A 21493-nucleotide genomic window follows, 5' to 3' on the forward strand; every position below is an offset into this window, starting at 1 on the left:
GCAATTCTTTACCTGTAGTTTTTGATTTGCATTGCACTACGGTATTATTCATTACTATACACAATTATCTTACGTTATTAAACGTTATAATTAAGAACATTATATTTTATTCGAATGTGTAAGTACATTAAGGCTTTAGCCTGCTGGCATGTCACCAGCCCTATCATACAGGACAAGGACACACGTGTGAGATATTGCGTGCTGGCTTCCAGCCAAGCTCCACAGCTGCTGTTGTGGCAGGATGGAGTCTGGACTTTTGCATATACCGTCTTGTGTTTATGAGGATGCTGTTGGCCATGATCCTAGGGAGTTAGTAGCGGATAGCACTGTTGGAAGTAATATGTTTGTCAGGCGTATCTCAAAACTCCTAAATTGTCTGGATGTGAAATACACTTTCTAGTAATTGGTGTCACTGTGTTGAATTTATGTGTGGTCTTCCGTCTATTGTCTTCTGTTAGATGATAGTCACCACTGTGCAAACTAGGTCCAACAGTGCAAACATTGCAAGATGCTGGCTGTAGCTATCAAACAATAGTTAAAAAACACTCAAAAGAGCCGGTCAGTATGTTACCTTTTTTTCATGAGAGAGCTAAAAAATAGATCTCAATTATTCAAACTACACCCTTATGTAGGGAACAAGCAAAGGTGGCAATCTAGCCATTAGCGGAGCCCAAGAAGAGTTACCAGCTACAAAGATCTCAAGTTATCCCACAGTCCCGTGTTTGTTTGCTGTCTTCAACCACTAGTAATGCTTTCCCCTTATAAATGTAGAACTCCCGGGAACAGAGTACAAAGATAAACTAGCTACTGGTATAAATTCTCCTACCTGGAATAAAATTAACAAAAATGATAAAAAATGACTAAACAATGAGAAACTGGAAGGCATGGATTATTGGGTCTTTGCTTTGACCACTCACCTAGTTGGGCGTAGCGTGCGTGATAAGCGGCTGCAAAATGCACAGATATTGTATTTTGCAAGTTGTTTGGTAACCAGTCATTTGATGTTACATTGCAGGGGTATATTTCCAAACCACTCGAGGCTGCAGAATATGAGGTAAAGTTGTATTTCTGTTTAAACACTTGCGTTTTTCAGTGTTTACATAGCACTTAAAACCTTTTAGAGGGGTGCACATACTCTCAAGGCTCTCAAACGCTCCACAAGTAGACATCCTTCACACCGGGTCTTTATAGAACAAATAATTGATAGAAATCTTGTCAGGCCCTCTTCTCTTTCCAATTTCTGTGCGAGGTAATTGGCATACATGTGCCCCCAATATTCCCAAAGTTCTTCCACCCACCGGACTTTTCTGAAACCTTTTTGAAGCCAAATTGTCTAAAAAGTGTGGTTTAAAATTCCATGTAGGGATGTACCACTGAAATATCTGTGAACATTGGAAAGTAATGTGGTATGCATCACAGTTGCTGTTTTGGACATTGTTCTTTTAGGTCTGTTCTAGTGGCAGCTTTAGTTGTGTCACCAGCCTCATGATTTACCAAAAAATCATAATAAATATATAAAACAAACGTACAGGGGCTGTTGGTCAGCCCGCTACAGCCATTGATCTGTTCGAATATCATTCACATTTTGCTTCCTGTCCATGACAACCTACAGCAAGGGACAATAGGTCAGCCCTCTTCAGCCATTGGCTCTCTTCACTATGACTAATGACAATTTTACTTGTGCCCATGTACACAGTCACCTGAAAAGTCGCTTATTTCAGGGCCAGGGCTGGTGAGCCAATCTCTGCTTTCCTCTCTGCTTTAATTTAATTTTGTTAAAAAAAAATTGTGGTGAGGTGTCATTTTTAAATTTTTGTCAAATATATGCATCTCCACTTTTAGAAGGGGACTTTTTTGCTGTTATTAATTTTAAACGTGTAATGTTTATTACAAATACCTGCCCAGAAAATTAAGAAAGAATGAAAAAAAATCATAGTCCTCCCAAGAACATACCTATCAGCTTTACCAATGCTTGTTTTTATACGTAAACAATGCGGCTGTGGTTTAGGGGTTCTGATAGGACGTTGAGTATCTAGCATCCTGCAATGGAAGCTCATTTTATGTTTTCCGTGGTTGCGGTGGATAGTAGCCCCATGAATCAACTCGCGCATGCATGGCTGAATTTTCGTCATGAATTTTAGTCCTCTGGATAGACTTCCAAGTAGATTGGGGTCCATTTCCTAGACATTTAAGAATTGTCCCAGATGCACTGAGAGTTTTGCCCCGAGGATGTCAAACACTTTCTATGCAGGGTATTTCATTGGCATTGCCAGACAGAAGAGACACTGGTGGCAAAGGCCATGTACAGCTTTGATAATGTGAGACGTGACAGCTGTGCACCTACTCTCTTTTCTTTGATTTGTGGTTCTCTGCCAAGGAAGAAGTGAATTACCAATAGAAAGAAAGAAGTCAAATCCTGCTACTTTTGAAATTACATTACAAGAGTTCAGATCGAGATAAAGGTTAACAAAGTTCCTGGACATCCGCAATTGTTAAATTGTTCACGTGATGACAAATGTATGCGCATATGTTACTTTCCAGATCCCCTAAATTGCATTTCCATGGTATATAACTAGATGATGTATTATGATGGAATCGTATGATTTTTTAAAATGTTACTGTAAGATCGGATTCACCTAAATTAGTTTTTTAAATGTTTTCGTTGTGAGCTAAGCGTTCAAACTAAATGTATGACAGTAACTATGCAAACAGTGTACACCACAAATTGCATCGTCTCTGGATACTCAAAGAGAACATATTATTTTTAAGGAAGTGGCACTCATTTGCTGACTTAAGAATTCTGAACCTAATGGTCGCAGGGAATGAGCAGAAAGCTTTATTTTTTAAGTATACGCTCACACTAAAATACTTTTTAAACTTTCTCCAATGCTTGTTTTTAAATGTTCTAAACAAGTTAAAGTTTTGAAGTTTCATACATCATGTAAGGCTTCAAATTATCAACCCTCTGCCAGAGTCATTTTGACAAGGTGCTGTTTTTAAACCCATCTATATTAGTGTTTTCAGCATTAACATTACAGTGGTTAGGCCAGCACATGCCAGCCAGCCAGACACATTAATGCAAGTAATATTCTAATCGCAATCCCTGCTATCATGTTACGCTGTTTCTAGGCAATCAGGAGTTGCAGGTCCCTCAGATCAATAAACATAAAACAAGCATTACAAGCCAAATATGCAGGTGCCGTGCCCTGTACATCCCCAGGTGGTGGAATAGGCCCTCCAGTCCCATGATTCGTGAGCCCCGTGCCATCGACCCCCCCCCCCCAGTTCAATAGTGTCCATCACCTCGTAAATACAAACATATAATCTGCATCTTTGTTACATTCTCTCTGCCCCTCTATTCTCTCGACAGTCCTGTATAAAGAAGGGGGGGCCCAGTCATCCAAGCAATGCTCTCATTCTTGTGCATCTTGGCCTGCAATGCGTCTTACAACCCCTCCAAATCCGCTGTAATGGGTCTCTTACACATCCCCTTTGCCTCTTCCCTCCTCAGCACCACTACCGCTGCTGTTCCCCATTTAAGCGTCTCCTCACTCCAGCGTCCCACCCCAGGCAATACTCCAGCTTTCCAATGCATGGCAATCAGTCTGCGAACCATTAGCATCGGCAAGTCTTTAAAGCGGGTGGTAGCAGCCCAGCTTTCCTCCGCCTGTACAGCCCCAGTAGGCAACTAGCCATGGTAGGGAGATCGGTGCGACCCGTAAGGTCGGTGAGCTAGTCCGTGACCTCTAGCCACAGATTGACGAGGGTTCTGCCCCATTCTTTCTGTGTTAACTCACAACCTAAGTCATCTTGCCAGACTCCGCAAAGTGTTATTAGGGGATTATGTGATAGATGTGAAAGGGCTCGGGTCAGCCACATTATTAATCAATGGCCAGGGCCCACAGTGGGCATGGTGTGTATAAGAGGTTGTTGATCGGGCTCTGCATCAGTAATTTGCCACAGTTGTCTAAACTCGGCCATCTGCCAACCATAGGCTAAGAAATACCCCGCAGGGAAGGTTCCTGTCATCTCGCAACTGCTCAGTTGGGAAAAGGGCACCCTCCTGGAACAGGTCTACCAGAGTTCTCACTACAGCCGCCTGCCATGTCGTCACTCCCTCCTCCCCAAGTCGCTCCCAAAACCATTGGATCTATCCTAATCGGTTCTCGTGCACATTGTGGCATGTCTGGCATGAGGCGTAAACTTCTATGAAAGCTACTGTAGGCCACTTGCAGCAGTCTGTTGGCCTGCTGGGGGAGCACTTCCTGTGGGAGGAAACCTTTTCTCACCAGCCACTGCGCTTGGGATTTGGAGGTCAGCCCTAGCTCCTCCACCTATCTGCCCCCCATCTTGTGGTTAAGCCACTGGAATCACTGACAGAATATCGAGGAGCTAAATATCGACCTGCAAAAATATCGGTGACAAAATATCGTCTACCACCATATTGAATTCCTATCTACAAACAGGTAAGTACAAAAATATCGAATTCAAAATATCGCGGTAAATAATATAGTTTGTTAAAATATCGAATTTTTTAAATGTCTTAAAAGTAATGTAAAATTAATGAATTAATAAATATAATTAAGTAAAACATACTTAAAAAACCTTAAAATTAATAAATAATTAAGTTAAAAAAATACACATGCATTTTTATTTTTTAATACATACATATTAACTTAATAATATTAAAAAATATTCAATATTTTTAGCGTAGGATAGCGGGAGGGTAAAATTTACTACTCCCACTCCAGTGAGTGCAACAGTAGGGAAAGCGTTGGATAGCGGGAGGGTAAAAAAGTACTATTCCCACTCCAGTGAGTGCAACAGTAGGGAAAGCGTTGGATAGCGAAAGGGTAAAAATTACTATTCCCACTCCAGTGAGTGCAACAGTAGGGAACGCATTGGATAGCGGGAGGGTAAAAATTACTATTCCCACTCCAGTGAGTGCAACAGTAGGGAAAGCGTTGGATAGCGGGAGGGTAAAAATTACTATTCCCACTCCAGTGAGTGCAACAGTAGGGTAAGTGTTGGATACCGGAAGGGTAAAAACTACTATTCCCACTCCAGTGTGTGCAACAGTAGGGAAAGCGTTGGATAGCAGGGTAGGTAAAAACTACTATTCCCACTCCAGTGAGTGCAAAGGTAGGGAAAGTGTTGGATAGCGGGAGGGTAAAAATTACTATTCCCACTTCAGTGAGTGCAACAGTAGGGAAAGCGTTGGATAGTGGGAGGGTAAAAATTACTTTTCCCACTCCAGTCAGAGCAACAGTAAGGAAAGTGTTGGATAATGAAGGGGAATTATAATGAACATTAATTAACATTTAATCATTTTGTAAAAATTACTTTACCTCCCACCATTTTCCCCTATAAACATCACCTACAATATTGTGACATATTAATAAATTAACATAATTAATTAACAATTAATTAACTCATTAATTAATTAAAACCATAAGTAATTAACATAATTACAAATTAATTGGTAATAATTAATATCTAATGAATAATAAAAAATTACACAATTAACATAATTAGCAATTGATTATTTATTGTTATTAACCAATTATTAATTAATTAATAATACATTATTTAACTTAATTAACAATATAAATTATTACATATTAATTTATTAAGTAATACAATAATTAATTAATTAATTTCAATTAAATTACTTCCCACCCTATTCCCCTATAAACGCACAACCCGCTACCGAATTACATTACAAAAAAATTAATTAACATAAAATTCATTACTTTTACAAAATTCTAACATACATTACAAAAATAATACATACTTTTAGCACATATACCAACACTTAAAACACACAAAAAAAATCGATATTACTAACTTCGATATTGTGGAAATAGATATTTCTTACCTGCATTTCGATATTCTGCACCACTATATTTTTGCAATTCGATATTCTGTCCATTCTATATAACAAACTCGATATTCTGTCCAGTCGATATTTTTTTTCTCGATATTGTGACTAGTTACCAAGCCACTGCAAGGTAATGGTGTTCAAAATTTGGAGCCCCAGGCCTCCCCTTTCTACTAAGAGCTGAATAGCACTATTCGTGTCTAGCTTTGTTCCCTGCATTGCATGCAAGGTGCAAAAGGTGCTATGGGGGATGGTCACCGATAGGTGATAGAAATAATATAAAAGTTGAGGCAGTACCACCATTTTTGACAGGGCCACGCTACCTTGCACCGAGAGTGGGAGCGTACACCAGAATGCAATCTGCTGGCAGAGTAAGGCAGTAGTTTTCGTGAGGTTGCCATATATGATGTTACGAATGGTTGTGGTCAATGTTAGTGCCCAAATACCGAAACGTGTGCGGTTCCCAGCAGAGAGGATGTGCATCAATCACAAATTGCTGCGGCAGGCATTCCGGATGACAAGTCTGTGAACAGTTTACCCTAGTCCCAAGGCGGCGCAAAACTGCCAAAATGGTTGTTAAGTCATTAATTCCATCCCATATGTCTCGCACATAGATTAACAAGTCATTTGCATATAGCGAGACCACATGTGTTTTCCCCTCAAATGGTATACCCCAGGCCTGGCCCTCCTTTTGAAGTCTTTGTTCCAAAGGCTCTATTGCCAAGGCAAATAGCAATGTGGATAGGGGTATCCTTGGTGCTTGCCTCTGCTGACGAGGAAGGGGGCAGTGCCACACTTCCTTATCTTCACACGTGTCATGGGCTCCGAGTAGAGAAGTCGGATAAGCCTCTGTAGTCTTCCCTCTATGCCAATGGTAGTCAGAGTTACAAACTTATACTCCCAGTCAACGGTATTTAATGCTTTCTCTAGTTCTAGCACCACACATGCTGTGTAGGACCACCGAGCTGTTGCATTTTCAAGCACTTGATGAAGTCTACAGATATTAAGGGTACTAGAGCGACCCATTATAAGCCCATTCTGGTCTGGATGGATCAGGTGGGAAAGGTGTTTTAGTAACCGCAGCGCAATAATTTTACTCAGTAGAATATGTGACGTTACAACGCGATCATTTATATCACGGTACGTTACATCGTGGTTATTACAACGCAAGTCATTACAATGACTTGCTCTAGTGGCGCTGGACTTAGGAATAGTATGATTTACTATTCCAACTCCAGCCCACGTAACAGTAGGGAAGGTGTTGGAATAGTAAATCAAACTATTCCTTAGTGTATAGCGCCATCCAGCACAAGTCGTTGTAACGACTTGCGTTGTAATGACCGCAATGTAAATGTATCGCGGTGCAACGACCCTGTTGTAAAGGTCGTTTGCCTACTCAGTATCTTACAGTCCGTAGCCAACATTAAGAGGGGCTGGTAGGACTTCATCTCTAAGGGGTCTCTCCTAGGTTTGGGAAGCGAGACCAGTAATGCCTCTCTAAGTGTTGGGGGCAGTTGCCCTGCAGTGAGAGCATCATTATACAACTCCCAACAGTTTCAGGACCAGCAGAGCCTCATTCGCCTTGTAAAACTCAACAGGTAACCCATCCAACCCAGTGAATTTACATGTTGCGGCCCCCGTATGGCACACCGGATCTCCTTCTCCATAATGGAAATGCTGAGTTCCTCTCTCCCTATCGGTGCAATACCAGGTAGTATTACCATGCTGAGGAATACTCGGATCGGGCCTGGTGATCAACATGTGGGATCATAAAGAGATCAGTAATGTGCGGTGAATGCTGTGTGTATGTCAACTTGGTTACTGGCGTCATGTCTGGGACACTCATATTGCAGGAAAATGGGGGTGGTGGTCATGGCACTCTTCAATAACCATGCTAGAAAGCCGCCTGGTTTGTCGCCCTCTGCATGCGTCTGAGCCTGGTACGCCCTATTGTCCAAACATCTCAGCGATTCGAATTTTTGACGTGTTAACAAGCTCCTATCCCATTATATTTGTATACAGCATTAGTCATTGCTATTTCTAATTTGATATTTATCTATTGTTTCTAGTTCTTATGATATGGATTCAAGAAATATTTAAGGAACATCAGTTTAGACAACTTCCAATTTTCATATCTGTAGAGTCAATGACATAGGTGCAATAACAGGTTGTTCTTGCTGGATAAGTCTGTTGCATTCAAACTAAAGGTAGTCTTACATGCATAGCAAGAAAGATAACTCAACTCCTTTCCATTAGTAGTTCTGTACTTTGATGAGTGAAGGCTAGCACTGATTTCCTTGTAAGGGTCCAGGAAAGCTGCTCCCAATGATGAGTCTTGCAGCCAAGGGCTAACAAATGGGTGTCAATTCACCAGAGTGCTTGGGGGAGAAGAAGTAACATCACTAACCTTTAGCCCTCGATAATTACATGTCTGGTTCCCTTTTCCACCCTATGGGCCTCATGTAGGTAGCCAAATACCGGTCGGTAACGGCCGATTTCCGGTAAATATGCCGTTACCGACCGGTATTCAGACAAGTGAGATGTAGGAGTCCAAAAACGGCTTTTCGGTAAATATGAGGCGGTAAATACCGAATCATATTTACCGAATTCTAAAATACCGAATCAGATTTACCGAATACATACTTAACGAATCGGTAAATATGAAGTGGTAAATATGAAGTGGTAAAAATTAAAATGACATGTAGGAGCACTCGGTAATTAAGAAATCCAAGAAAATCGGTAAATAAGAGTCGGTAATTAACACGGATTGAAAGCAGGTGGTAACCATCAACAGTGCACATAAGCAATCCCAAAATGCAACAGCGTGGACAACATGGCCGCTATGTATGTCATTGCAAGGCGCCTACGTCTACAGGCAGCAGGACTGAGGGTTTGGCGACGGGAGGAACGCATCTACAGACAGCGCATCACACTATTCCACCTGACTGATGCAGAGATACATGAGAGGTACAGGCTACACCCCGAAACCATCATGGACTTAATCAGGGACCTTCACCCACTCCTGGACCAGCCAATAAGAAGGGCGCACGCCATACCCCCACATGTGCAGGTGCTCTGCAGCCTACATCTGCTGGCATCCGGCAGTTATCAGGTGGTGATAGCTGCGGTGGGTGGTGTATCCCAGAGTTGCCTGTCACGTTTCTTCAGGAAGTTCCTGGATGCCATGATGCAGAGAATGCACCACTACATCAGCTTCCCCAACACACAGGCTGCACTGCAGAAAACAAAAACAGACTTTTATCACATGGCACAGTTCCCCCATGTCATCGGCTGTATTGATGGTACACACATCCCAATCTGTCCACCAGCTGACACAGAGCACATCTACAGGAACAGGAAGTCCACCCACTCCATCAAAGTGCAGGTGATCTGTGATGCAGGGAACATCATCACAGATATTGTTGCAAAGTTTCCTGGGAGCACCCACGATTCGTACATCTTCCAGAATAGTGGGATCTACACACGACTGAGTGCCGGAGAATTTGGAGAGGGATACCTGCTAGGTGAGTAACAGTGACGCCCCTTGCAACCTGCAAATCATAGTGTAAAGAAGCATGTGACTGATGTTTCCCTTTCAACTCATCTAGGCGACAGTGCATATGCATGCCGGTCATTCATCCTCACTCCCTACCTACACCCAGCAACCCAGAGTGAGAGACGATACAACGTGGCACACAAAACAACACGCAATGTGGTGGAGCGCACGTTTGGACTACTGAAGAGCAGGTTCCGCTGCCTCCACAAGAGCGGAGGCGCACGCCAGTACACACCCATCACCTGCTGCAAGATTATTGCCACTTGTGCAATGCTGCACAACCTTGCCACGAAAAAAGGTACAGATGTGGAACTAACATATTTTGAGGACAACGAGGATGAGTCAGGCCAGCCACAGGGCAACGCAGCTAGAGTGCCAACTGCAATCGATGGGAGAGAGAGACGGACAGAGATCACATGCAACTATTTCTGAGTAAGTAAGGGGACACAGCCAGTTGTGATTAGTCATGACGTAGTTTTAATGTGGCACCACGCCATGAACACATGAACAAGCCAATCTGGCAATATACCATCTATACAAGGAGTATGTCCAGGGTTACGTCACCCATTGGGAAGTGGCTAAGCAGGGCCACATCAATGTTTGCGCATACGCGCTGCAGTGGTGGATGGCACGGCCTGTGCATCCTCACTACAGCCAACCCCAAGCCGCCTGCTGCTCCTGCGTGCTTCTGGGACGGGGGGTGTGATGCTGCTCCTGCTGCTGGTGTCGATGCTCTCCGCAGCATCCCCTGCAGCAGTTGTCGACGCCTGACTAGTAAATAGCACCCCTAGTGCACTTGTCACCTGCACCATCCCCCGAGACAGGTCGCTGCAGCAGTGTGTTAGGCCCTCCTGCATCGTCACAGAGCGCCGGCACAGTAGAGAAGTCGCAGTTGCCAGACGGTTGAGTGCCCTGTTGGTAGTGTCCCTTCTCTGCCGTTCCCGGCGCCGTGCCTCGATGTCGGCATCTAATTTGCTGCACAACTGCTGGATTGACTGGGACATGTCCCGAATGCCCGCAGCCATGCCGCTGATGTTATTGTCCATGTTGACTAATGTAGTTTTCATCACCCGCATGTGCCTCTGGACTGTCATGACTGCCTTTGTTTGCAGGCGCTGTTGTTTCAACATTTGGCCCTCGAGACCCAAGAAGACACCATGGCCGTCAATGGGTGCTGGTGGACTCTGGACACGCGACCTGCGGCGCCCTCTTGCTCCCGTCTGTGCTGCCTGTGAGGTGTGGGGCACAGTGGCATGGCTCCCTTCCTGGGGCCTGGTGAGTTCTTCAGGGCCCATGCTGTCGTCTGACGAGGTGTCTAAGGCTCGTAGCCTGGCTGCTGGACGCCTCCTCATTCCCACACCTGCAAGCGGAGATGTGGCCGGTGATTCAAACATGAGTGGCGATGCTGGCTCTGGGTGAGGTGATGCTGGCTCTGGGTGAGGTGATGCTGGCTCTGGGTGAGGTGATGCTGGCTCTGGCTGCGGCGAGGCTGCCTGTGTTGGTGGTGCGGCTGCCAGTGGGCCTGCTCCCTGGTCTGAACTTGTGCTGGCTAGAGGTGATATTTGTGGCCGGTGTGCCGTCTCTCCTGCAGCATGCCCTGTCCTGCATGATGTCACATCTGTGGACAGAAATACAACATTGGCTCAGTGTCCCCGAAGGGCTGCATTGAAAGCGTCACAATAAATTATTACACATTCCAAAATGTCCTCTGTCTCCTTGTGCCTCGAGTGCGTGACATGCCTTGTTGCCCTGTAACATTTACGTCATGGTTGGTGTTTCCCTGACTACATCTCCCGGAATGCATTGCCTGTCTGCACTGACACGTGTGGACTGCAGTGTGATTCTCGTTTCACAATGGGGGATGTGGGATAGGCATAGGGGGTGCTACATTGCTGTGCTTTCGTCTTACCTTGTTGTGTGGCGGCTCTGGCAGAGCTGTCGGCGTCCCCAAGACCCACGACGCTCTCTTGCTCGATTGTGGCCCCCACCAGCTCCTCCAGTTCGGTGAGGGCAGGTGCCCTGTTGGTTCCACCTCCAGTCTGGCTGGCCTCCTTCTGGATGTCGCCCATCTTCCTCTTGGTTACAATCCTCAGGTCATACCAGCGCTTCTTTAGGACCTCTATGTCCCTGTGGCTCACTCCCACGGCATTCACATGGGCCTGGATGGCCAGCCATATGTTGCGCTTTTCAGCCTCAGGCACTTGCAGGGATTGCCTTCCAAACAGCTTCTGGTGCTGCTTCACCACCTCCTCCACCAGCACCTGGAGTTCCTTGGGGCTAAATTTCAGCTTCCTCCTCCTTTCCCCTCCGTCTCTCTGTGTTCTCTGGCTGGACATGATGTTCGTTTTCCCGCTCGCACAGGCACCGGCTCCCTGCCTCTCCTCTGCACTCCAAGCCTCTCCAGGGTCGGCTAATTATGTACACCTGCCTGGGTGTGGCCACTTCCTGGTTGGGTGGGCTGTGGTTGCACAGGATTAGCTGTTTCGTCAAGTCATGTGATTTTATTTACCGATTCCGTACATACCGATTCGGTATTTTCCGATTCGGTAAATACCACCTCGGTATTTTCCGATTCGGTAAATACCACCTCGGTATTTTCCGAATCGGTAAATACCACCTCGGTATTTACCGATTCGGTGAATTCCGAATCGTGATTACCGAATGTTACCGAATCGGTAACTGTTACCGAATTTTTACCTACATATAACTTACCGATTCTAATTTACCGATTCGGCACGGCTCGGTATTTTAGAAACGGTAAAATATATTTACCTACATGAGGCCCTATGTCTTTATACAGCCTTCCATCCGTTGCTAATTTACAAGAAGGATAGTGAGGGGAGTGGAGACTGCAGAATGTAATCCATGGAGCCCGGTTTATTTCTAGTCCTTCCTCCGTCTCCAAGGACCCTGCGACCAAGGACGGCAGGAACAGTGCGCTCAATGCCAAAGAGCAGTCCAGTGCTACATCATGCAACGCAATGCACTTTGACCCAGACAATATTCAAAAAAGCACCTCTGTCTTGACCTATTAAAGAGAGGGTTGTGTTGTTGTAGTGAGCTTCAGAGGAAAGAGTTTCCTGGCAAAGAACCATTCCATACTAACTAAAAAGGAAACTGAACGAATGGCTATAAAAAGGTAATGGTCTGTTTGTGTAACTTCCACCCTGGATCCTTTATTAAACAGTACTCTTCTCATTGTCCACAGATCATTCTCTGCAAAATGCTGGAAAGGCCACGATGAAGCCATCAATCAAAGACATTTACAGTTTAGTGAATGCACCTCCAAACCAAGCCACACGTAGCAACTTTGCGGATTGGGGCCCAACCGAAGGCATATATTCAATGGATAACTCTACCGGACACTTTTGGCTAGATCTAGCAGCCCAGCACGGAACCAAAATTACAGACATCTTTGAGCCCTCTGCAAGCAGAAGGGGAAAAAAGAGGAAGGTGGGCCCGAATAAGAACACAGGGGTACAGAAACACATTTTAAAACCAGGGCACGCTTCAGTGGGGGGAGATAAAGACCCTGACCCAGTCTCCTTGCTGCATTTCAACAATTCACACAAGTTGCACCCTGCCAGGTCACATTCACAATCTACAGAGATATCTGTAGATATGCTCCATCCTCCTCTGCTACACCATAAAGTGAGATCATTAACTGAATCACACCACTCTGAAGATGGGGCAGTTCTTCAAGATGACAGCCAGGGTCTGTTGGATCAGACAAACAGTCACAGCAACAGACCAGGAAAGGCCAATCCATACAAGCTCAACTATGGCCGTGGAAATGCCACAAACCCATCCTGGATGACTAATCGCCAACCTTCCAGTCTCCTGTACCACTTTAATATCTTTAAAAAAGGTAAGATCCATGCATATTAATGTGCTTCAGTTGTCTCTAATGTACAATTAAAACATGCATTTCTTATGTTGCAAACTAACATACAAAAAAAAAAGTCCAGCAGTAAAATGTACAGGTCACAGATACTCACCTAAAATCTGCCATTGTAATTGTTTCTTTTCCAAATCACTGTAGTTCTTTCAAAGGAGATCCTCCCTTAAATCTTGCATGCACTCCAATGAACTGCCATCGTTTTGCGTCGTTTTGTTTGTCACCCCAGGAATGGAATAGCATTATATGTCTGTTTGGTTCAGTGTTTTTCAAACCCATATTCTTTCTTTAATGCTCTTGTGTGTCCCTTTAATAGACCCTCTTTTAAGATGCATCAATGAGATATTTCTCTTTGCCTGGGGCTTAGTTTGTAGGAGGAGAGGGATTTCTGGACTTCTGTCTCTTCTCCCCTTGCATCACACAAGGTAATTCTGAAGTTCATGCTGAAGGCCTTCGTACAGAAGGCTAAGTGGCATATGTACAAGGAGTTAATGCCGCCTTAGCTGCACTCTTCTGACGGTTTTGCGGTGATATTTGTATCGCCATATGTACAAGCTGTTGCTAACCTCTGTTAGCAGCAGTTTTCGACATCAATCCCTGAAGCTATCGCCATGTAGCGACGGCTTGTAAATATGTCCCTAAGATGGCGATAGTTTTCAGCGGTACACGGCGGTAAGAAAACCGCCGCTAACTGCCGTTAGCGATAGTTTTCACCAGTCCTTTTACATATGGCCCTAAGTTTGTTGTCAGTTTTCACAGTGGAATATTGTGTCCCTATTTATTTCGGGGAAATGAGCTGCAACCTGAAAAGTATTGACAGATACTAAGGACCCTTGTTCCAACCACCAACCTTGGTAACATGGCATGTCTCCGCAATTTACGCTAGGGTAGGTAAGTTGACGCAGTGAGAGAGAGACGCTGTTTATAGCTGTCTGTACAAGCACCCCAAAGGTGTGGCTGACCATGGGACATGCCTTGTTGCTTTTTGGGTCTGGCATCTACAGGTTGAGAATCTGTTCAAAGCATTCTACTTCACTGTGAAATGTTCAAAAAGAAAACAAAAAAAGCAATGATATACTGTATATATGAGATATATGCTTATGCTGTATATTGCGGTTATGTGTATTTCGAAATACAAAAGAGTTAAAATGCTACTTCTGTTGCAGGAACATTCATTTACTTCTCGGGAGGAAAATTAGTGTCCGATTTAGAGCTTGGCGGAAGGGTTACTCTGTAACAAACATGACAGATATCCCGTTCACCTTACTACAAGTATGTTATATCATATGGCACTTGTAATACGGCAGACAGGATATCCATCATGTTTGTGACAGAGTAACCCGTTCACTAAACTCTATATCAGGCCCTAAGTCTTTTAAAGACCAAGAGATTATTTCACTTCTATGCCTCTAAGTCCATGTTGGAAGTAAACACATTTTACTATCACCCTGTGGGTACCTGTCTGTCACCAAATTCCGGCCATTAGCATTTAGGGGCAAATATCTGAAGGGACATTGTTGGGTTGTTGGCAATGCTATAGTGGGTGAGTTCAGACAGTGAGTTGGGCTGAAAGGTAGAGAGGAAGGTGATAGTCAGGTCACTAGTTCATGCTATAAAATTGATTTGAACAGGGCGATAGAGGAGGAAGGGAAAGAGTGTCATAATAGTTTGGTTCTTAGTGGGAAAGAAGAAATCAAAGTGGTTAGCAGTGAGTAGGCACTGTGTCATGCACATTTGGTGCCTGCTAAATGAGAGGTTGCAGAGACAGCTGGTAGGGTGAGGGTGTTTGAAGTAAGAAGATATCTGGAAATATGTGGATTTGGTTAGGTCGGGTGTAGAGGTAAGAGTGGAAAGGCAATGTTTAAGCTTTGAGGTGGTCAAGGCAATGTCTCTTCATCCATTTTTGAGAACTTAACATATAAATGTATTTTTCACTTGCCTTGTTCTTTTTAATGACTCATGAGGTTGCAGGAGTTTAATGAGGAGTTAGAGCTTGTCTTTTTGGGAGCATGCAAATTTGATGTAAGTACATTGCTGTTTTAAGCTTCAAATATTTTTATTGAGCTTGCAAGATAGCACATATGCTTGTCTACAACTAGAGGCCAGCAAGTTGAACGGTTTGTTTAATTGTATCTGTATTCCCTCCCTACCTCTGTCCACCAAAACGTTTCCAATAGTTCAAATGCAAATCCATGAAGTAAGTTCTCTTTGAATTTAGTCGATACGTTTGGAGGTTAGACACTTCCAGGAGTATGTATGCTGTACGTCTAGGGACCTGAACTTGAAAAATAAAATCTTGGTGTCCAGAACCTTTTTTTCAATAGTGTTACAGTTTTGGACAGTTCCAGAGTATGTGAGTTAAAGTACTATCAGTTTTGCAGCTTCACCAACATTTTCAGGAATGGCACCTGTCAATTCTCATATTTTCTCTGGGTGTGATACAAATAGGTAGATATGTTGTAAAGTGTTTCTTGTGTTGTAACTGTTCATGCAGTGTTGCGCGATCTAATGTAAAACGTTTTCCATTCGCTTCCCATCATCTCACAGCCTATTTCTTTCTACCATCTAAGTTGGCCTGGATCTTCAGGTATTACTGTGTTCGTTGATATAAATTTATAGAAGTCCGACTCTAGCTTTTTACTTTTCTCCCGTGTTAGTAGTCATTTTTCAAATTTGGTGAAAGAACTATAAGCTAATGAATTACATTTAGCGTTTAGGCTCCCTAGTCCTCTGTTCCAAGAATACTCAATATCTTTACGACCTTCAATAGATACTTCGGGTTCACGATTAACCGGTCTAAGTCGGTGGTGTTTGTCCTGCATGGACCTGCGCCATGTCTTCCTAAAGAATGCAAGGCAGGAATAGCTACAGAGGTATTTCACTACCTGGGTATCTTTGTTACCATGTACCTGGCTCTAATTCATGTCCAAAACCTGCAGGGCCCCCTGACCCTGTTTAAGAATGACGTACAACACTAGAGGTCGCTTCCCCTCTCCCTATTGGGAAAGGTGGCGTGGCAATACCACGGTTTCTTTACGTATTGCAGGACACGCCATTCCTGACTCCCGACACTTATTTTAAAACTATAGAGAGCATAGTACAAACCCCCATATGGGATGGGGGCTCCCCTAGAATCGCGCTCAGTAAATTAACGCGCGGTTCGTATAAGGGAGGAATTGCCTTACCTGACATTCAAACGTATTATAGAGCGACGCAATTGGCGACTATAAACCAATGGGTCCATCAGCCACTGACCGAACCCCCCTATTATATGGACCTATTGGTTCTCCAAACGAAGGGATACCTTGTAGCTCTCTATACCTGATGCCTTACCCTGGAGAGGCCTGTGGCCCTAACAGTCCATCTATGGCACTCAACACTCACTAAATTAGGATGGAAGAATACGATTACGAGGACGATGCCCTTGTGTGAATCATAGTTGTTGGTAATGAATAACAGGAAAAAAAGTAAAGGGTTTGACAAATGGGACCTGATCGGGCTTTCACGTGTGGGTGATCTTCACACCGGGACGGAAATAATACTATTTACAGAATTGCAGAGAACCCATGACTTAGCCCCCATTGAAACCTTCAGATACCTACAGATTAGTCATGCCATATGAGCAGTGGGGACATCCTGGCAGAGGTGTCACCTTTAGAATGTAGGCTTTTAGATAAACATTTAACAAGTAGGGCGATTTCACTTACATACCAGAAACTCATTAACAACTCCCCAGACACACGAGCACGCCTGCCGGAACGCTGGGAAAATGACATTGTAGACGTACATGAAGATGACTGGGCAGAAGCTCTAGCGTGCCCTAAGGAAGTCGCTATCCGAGCACATTTTAGGCTGGTTCAACTAAAAATATTACATGGGGCAAACATCTCTTGTAACACAATGGTCAAAATGGGTAGGAGGACAGATTCACATTGTCTGAGACGCTGTGGAGAGGAGGGGTAATTTTACCACATTTTGTGGTCCTGTCCAAAAATCCAATCCTTTTGGGCTGCAGTGGTTTCATGTTTGTTGGAGATTTGTGGTGAGATCTACTGCCCTCTCCAAAAAGGTGCCTCCTCAATGTTTATGAGGCCAAAGACCTGGGACGAGCAGACCAAAGTTGGGTCACTTTAGGCCTCATGCTAGCAAAGCGTAGCACAGCACAAAACCGAGGTGTGGAGACTCCACCACTACTTTAAGACTGGAAGAATGAAATGGATTGATGTATGGTGGCAGAAAAAACTGTGTATGTAAACAGCGGGTGTCCCTGGAAATTGGGAAACGTATGGAATAGAATAATAGATGGAATACCCACAGTGGGAATCCGTGCACTACACCTGTGGAGGGACCATTTCACTCCCTCGTACATGAAGCGGAAGACCAAACTGATCCCTAAGAGGATGAGCGGGCAGGGGCCCATCACTAACCACAAGGTATGGGACCTGCTGCAATGCTGTGTTAGTATATCATATTGTTATCCTGTATACAAGAGTGGTGCTACTGCCTCAAGTTAATAAAAAGATTTTTTTTTTTTAAATAATTAGCGTCGTTTAGAGCCGAGTGCCTGATCCCAGCGTATCGGAATCTTTCAGATTCAGGTATGTCATAAAAGTTGCGAATGTTCATGAAAGATCTGATTTGGGATCCCTAATCTTTACAGCCATTTTGTCTCCATATTTCAAAGGTGCAATCTTTGCATGTTGGTTTAACTGCCATGTTACCGAGGATTGGTATCAGAGGACAGAGAATGCCATGAGTTTGTCTTTTCTAGCCACGTTATTCCAAACTACTGGTGTTGCTCTCGTGACCAGGGAGTCATATAGATTCCAGTCCCTGTCCCTGTCTTTTATATTCATCCATAGGACCTGTCCAATGTATATTCCATGAATCTCTGGTCCATAAAGCACTAGTGTATATCTGATTCGCTCTGACTACTCTACTATGTACATCATTTGAGAGGCTTTGTCAGATCATTTAATATTGGGCAGGCCTGCTTGGGCCATTCTGCTGGATTTTAGAAATAAGTGTGTTAGGATTCTATGTTTCTTCCCGGCCCAGACACAATGGTCTGTGAGTCTGTACTTGGTGTATGAGAGACCATTTGACTGTTAGCGGAATGACGGTGAACATGCATAGAATACGAGGGACAGAAGTAATTTTTATAACAGCTATTCAGTCCAACCTCGACAGTCCTCCGCTGTGCCAGGTCTGTAAATCCCCATGGAGTATATTGATTAGACTGTCATAGTTGAGCTGGGCAGTGACAGGGCAATCCACATTCCCAAGTGAGGAATGGTGCTCATAAACCACTGAAAGGGGAATTGCTGTTCTAGTTTACCTGCATGAATCTGGTCCTAACTACCTGAAGAATCATTTGAAGTGGTATCTACCTCCCAGAAACCTAAGATCCGCTCACTGCAAACTTTTACAAACACCCAGGTTTAAAAAAGCGAGTTGGGGTGGAAGAAGTTTCCTGGTGGGTACTGCTAAAATCTGGAACATTCTTCCAGATGGCATAAAGAATAGTCCAACACTGTTAGCTTTCAGGAAGGCATTGAAAACCTGGCTCTTTATCAATTAACTTCACGTATGCATTACTCTTGGCAACCTGCTAAAACACATGTTACTAGCACCTACACGCCCATGGGCAGTTGTGCGCTTTATAAATGTTCAAATCAAATCAAGTCAAACCTGGTCTCAAGTGAGCATAAGATTCAGAGCCCGGGACTTGTCAATATAATCACGAAAGCCAGAAATTTTACCATCACCCCTCCTATTCTGTCATAAGGGCAGGCATGGGGTAGCTGTTTGCAAGCTGTGACCATAAAGCCATCAGCATAAATGCCTGGTTTGTTGGTGTTTTTCCCATTTTAACCCTGTGAATATTGTGATTCGCCTAATGTTGTTAGCTAGAGGCTTATGGTTAAGTTGATAGTAAGAGGTAATGAGGACACCCCACTTTCGTTTCTTTATATATGACATGCATCCATTGGCCCCAACTCTAGCCAAAAGGTTTGCATAGACGCTTTCCACCTACCCTCTAAAACGAGGCCCTAGGCCTACTTCTTCCATTCTGTGGCCTCAGGGAAGGCCATAGGACCTGGTCATTTGCCTTGTCAGCATTAACTGAGTTAATAAAACCTATCTTATCTGTCCCATGCATGTTCTCAATCAAGTGCTTAAAGGTTCTTCATGTTGTTGCTACTACTGCACTTGAAACATCCTTTTGAGCAAGCTCTATGGCATGAGTTTCTGCAGGATGTTTGCCTAAATACCAGTGAAAGGCTTAACATATACATGTGTGGCGTACCACCTCGTTTCTGCAGGATGATCGCTGCACAGATCTAGTTGTCACTGAACTGCAGGCTTTCTTTGATGTTAACACAGGGACAGTGGACTCTGTGGGCATGCTCTGGGCCACCGGCAAAGTTACTGTCTGCAGGATGGCCAAGGTATATATATGACAGGCGGAAAAGGTCCGGCGGTGAGTGGTGATGGACTTGAGGGCCAATCTGGATCAATATATGCACTTAACCCTACCGAGACAACGCAGCCAACTGGCACTGGCTAGGCACACCATCAGATAGCCAATGCTGAAGGCCTCCACACAGCCAGTGTACTAGGGCGGGGACAAATAGAGTAAACTCCTCCACTGGCTAGCTACCAGAGACACGACTTCAAGGGTAATACCGGAAATCGTGCACCAGACTGGCTCCCTTATATTCAACTTGGCTGAGATAGCAGCAGTATTCACTGAGTACTACCATATTTGTGTGCGGACTGGCCTCCGAGCCTGTGCGAGCAACACGACCCATTCTAGGGGACCTACCACTTCTGCGTCTATCCTCTATCTGCGTCTTTCCTCTACAGATCCTGCTGATCTAGACAAGCCCATCTCTGCGTAGAAAATCCATGAGGCTTTATATGGACAGAACTCTGGGAAGACACCTGGGCCAGACAGACACCCTTTGGAATATTACAGCAAGTTCTGAGATATACTCTTCCCCAATCTTCTGAATTCATATGTAGAAGCGGCCCAGAAAGGCCACTATCCACCAGAATTAGACATGGGCCCAATAGGGTGTTTCTGGTCAGAATCGGTCTAGGCCTTCGCATATGTGGATATATTGACTTGCAGTTTTCACTGCCAGTGGCTCAGGTGCTGAGTAACAGAGTTCTCTCGGACTCCCTCCCATATCCATGGGGGACCTGATAAGGATGCCCGTTTTCCACGCTCCTATTCGTCCTCACCATCAACCCCTTACCCCAACTAATGAGATGTGACTCCCAACTGCAGGCGTGGTGCTCGGAGAGAACTACTGAGGAAAGAATTGCACTTTATGTGACGACATCCTCCTTTTTTCAACAAACCCAGGTTTAATGGGGCCACACTATTTTCAACTCCTTGAGCTTTATGAGGGGACCTTGGTACTTTGAGTAAACAAGCGCAAATCTGTGCTTGTACCAATTCAGGGCGACAATGAGGCTATACAATGGCAATCGTCCATACCAATAAAATAATTGAGCTTTAAATACTTGGGAATTCTCATCTCCCGCATCCCAAGCTGACTTGAAATGTTAACATGACATCCCACAAATCTGGGATGAAATCTGCCCTTCACGCTGTGCTGTGCGGCTCTACCACTCATTGTCCTGGGCTGCGCAGCCCTGTTTAAAATGATGATCCTAACACAGTACTGATAGACCCTCCAGAACTTTCCACTGACGATCCCAGACTGGTGGTTTATGGACTTCACATCCACAATATGTGCCTTTCCTGTGGGTTAACCATCCACCCTGTGTAGCCAGTGCTAAATGCCAAATGTCAGTTTACGAAGGTGTTATGGCATGGCGGACCTCCAGATGTACTACCGGACTACACAGTTACTGATGGCCAATGACTGGTCTGACCAGGTGTTGGGATGACCCTGCGAAATGGGCCAAACTCTCCCTTCTGGGCCTCAGTAAAGTAATGGGACTGCTGTATGGGGATCCTCTCCTAAAGCGACTTCCCAAAGTAACCCAAGTGATTTTTCAAACTTGCCTGACGGCGCTGTGCTCCATGGGCTGGCATATAACACTTACACAACAGATTCCACTGTGGAGGGACTGCGCCCCCATCACAGCTCTGGCCTCCCGGGCTTCTTAGCTTGGGATA

General features: G+C 44.4%; 1 protein-coding gene across 2 annotated transcripts in view; it reads left to right on the plus strand.

The window, feature by feature from the left end:
• The window catches only part of C7H17orf58 (chromosome 7 C17orf58 homolog), a 197297-nt gene that overhangs the window by 35221 nt on the left and 140583 nt on the right, over positions 1 to 21493 (plus strand). For both annotated transcript variants that reach the window (XM_085617256.1, XM_085617257.1), the window contains exon 2: positions 12646 to 13305. In XM_085617256.1, the coding sequence (XP_085473382.1) occupies positions 12646 to 13305 (660 nt within the window). The remainder of the gene's footprint in view (positions 1 to 12645; positions 13306 to 21493) is intronic.

This window comes from Triturus cristatus, chromosome 7 (genome assembly GCF_964204655.1).
Source record: "Triturus cristatus chromosome 7, aTriCri1.1, whole genome shotgun sequence".
NCBI classification, from domain to species: Eukaryota; Metazoa; Chordata; class Amphibia; order Caudata; family Salamandridae; genus Triturus; species Triturus cristatus.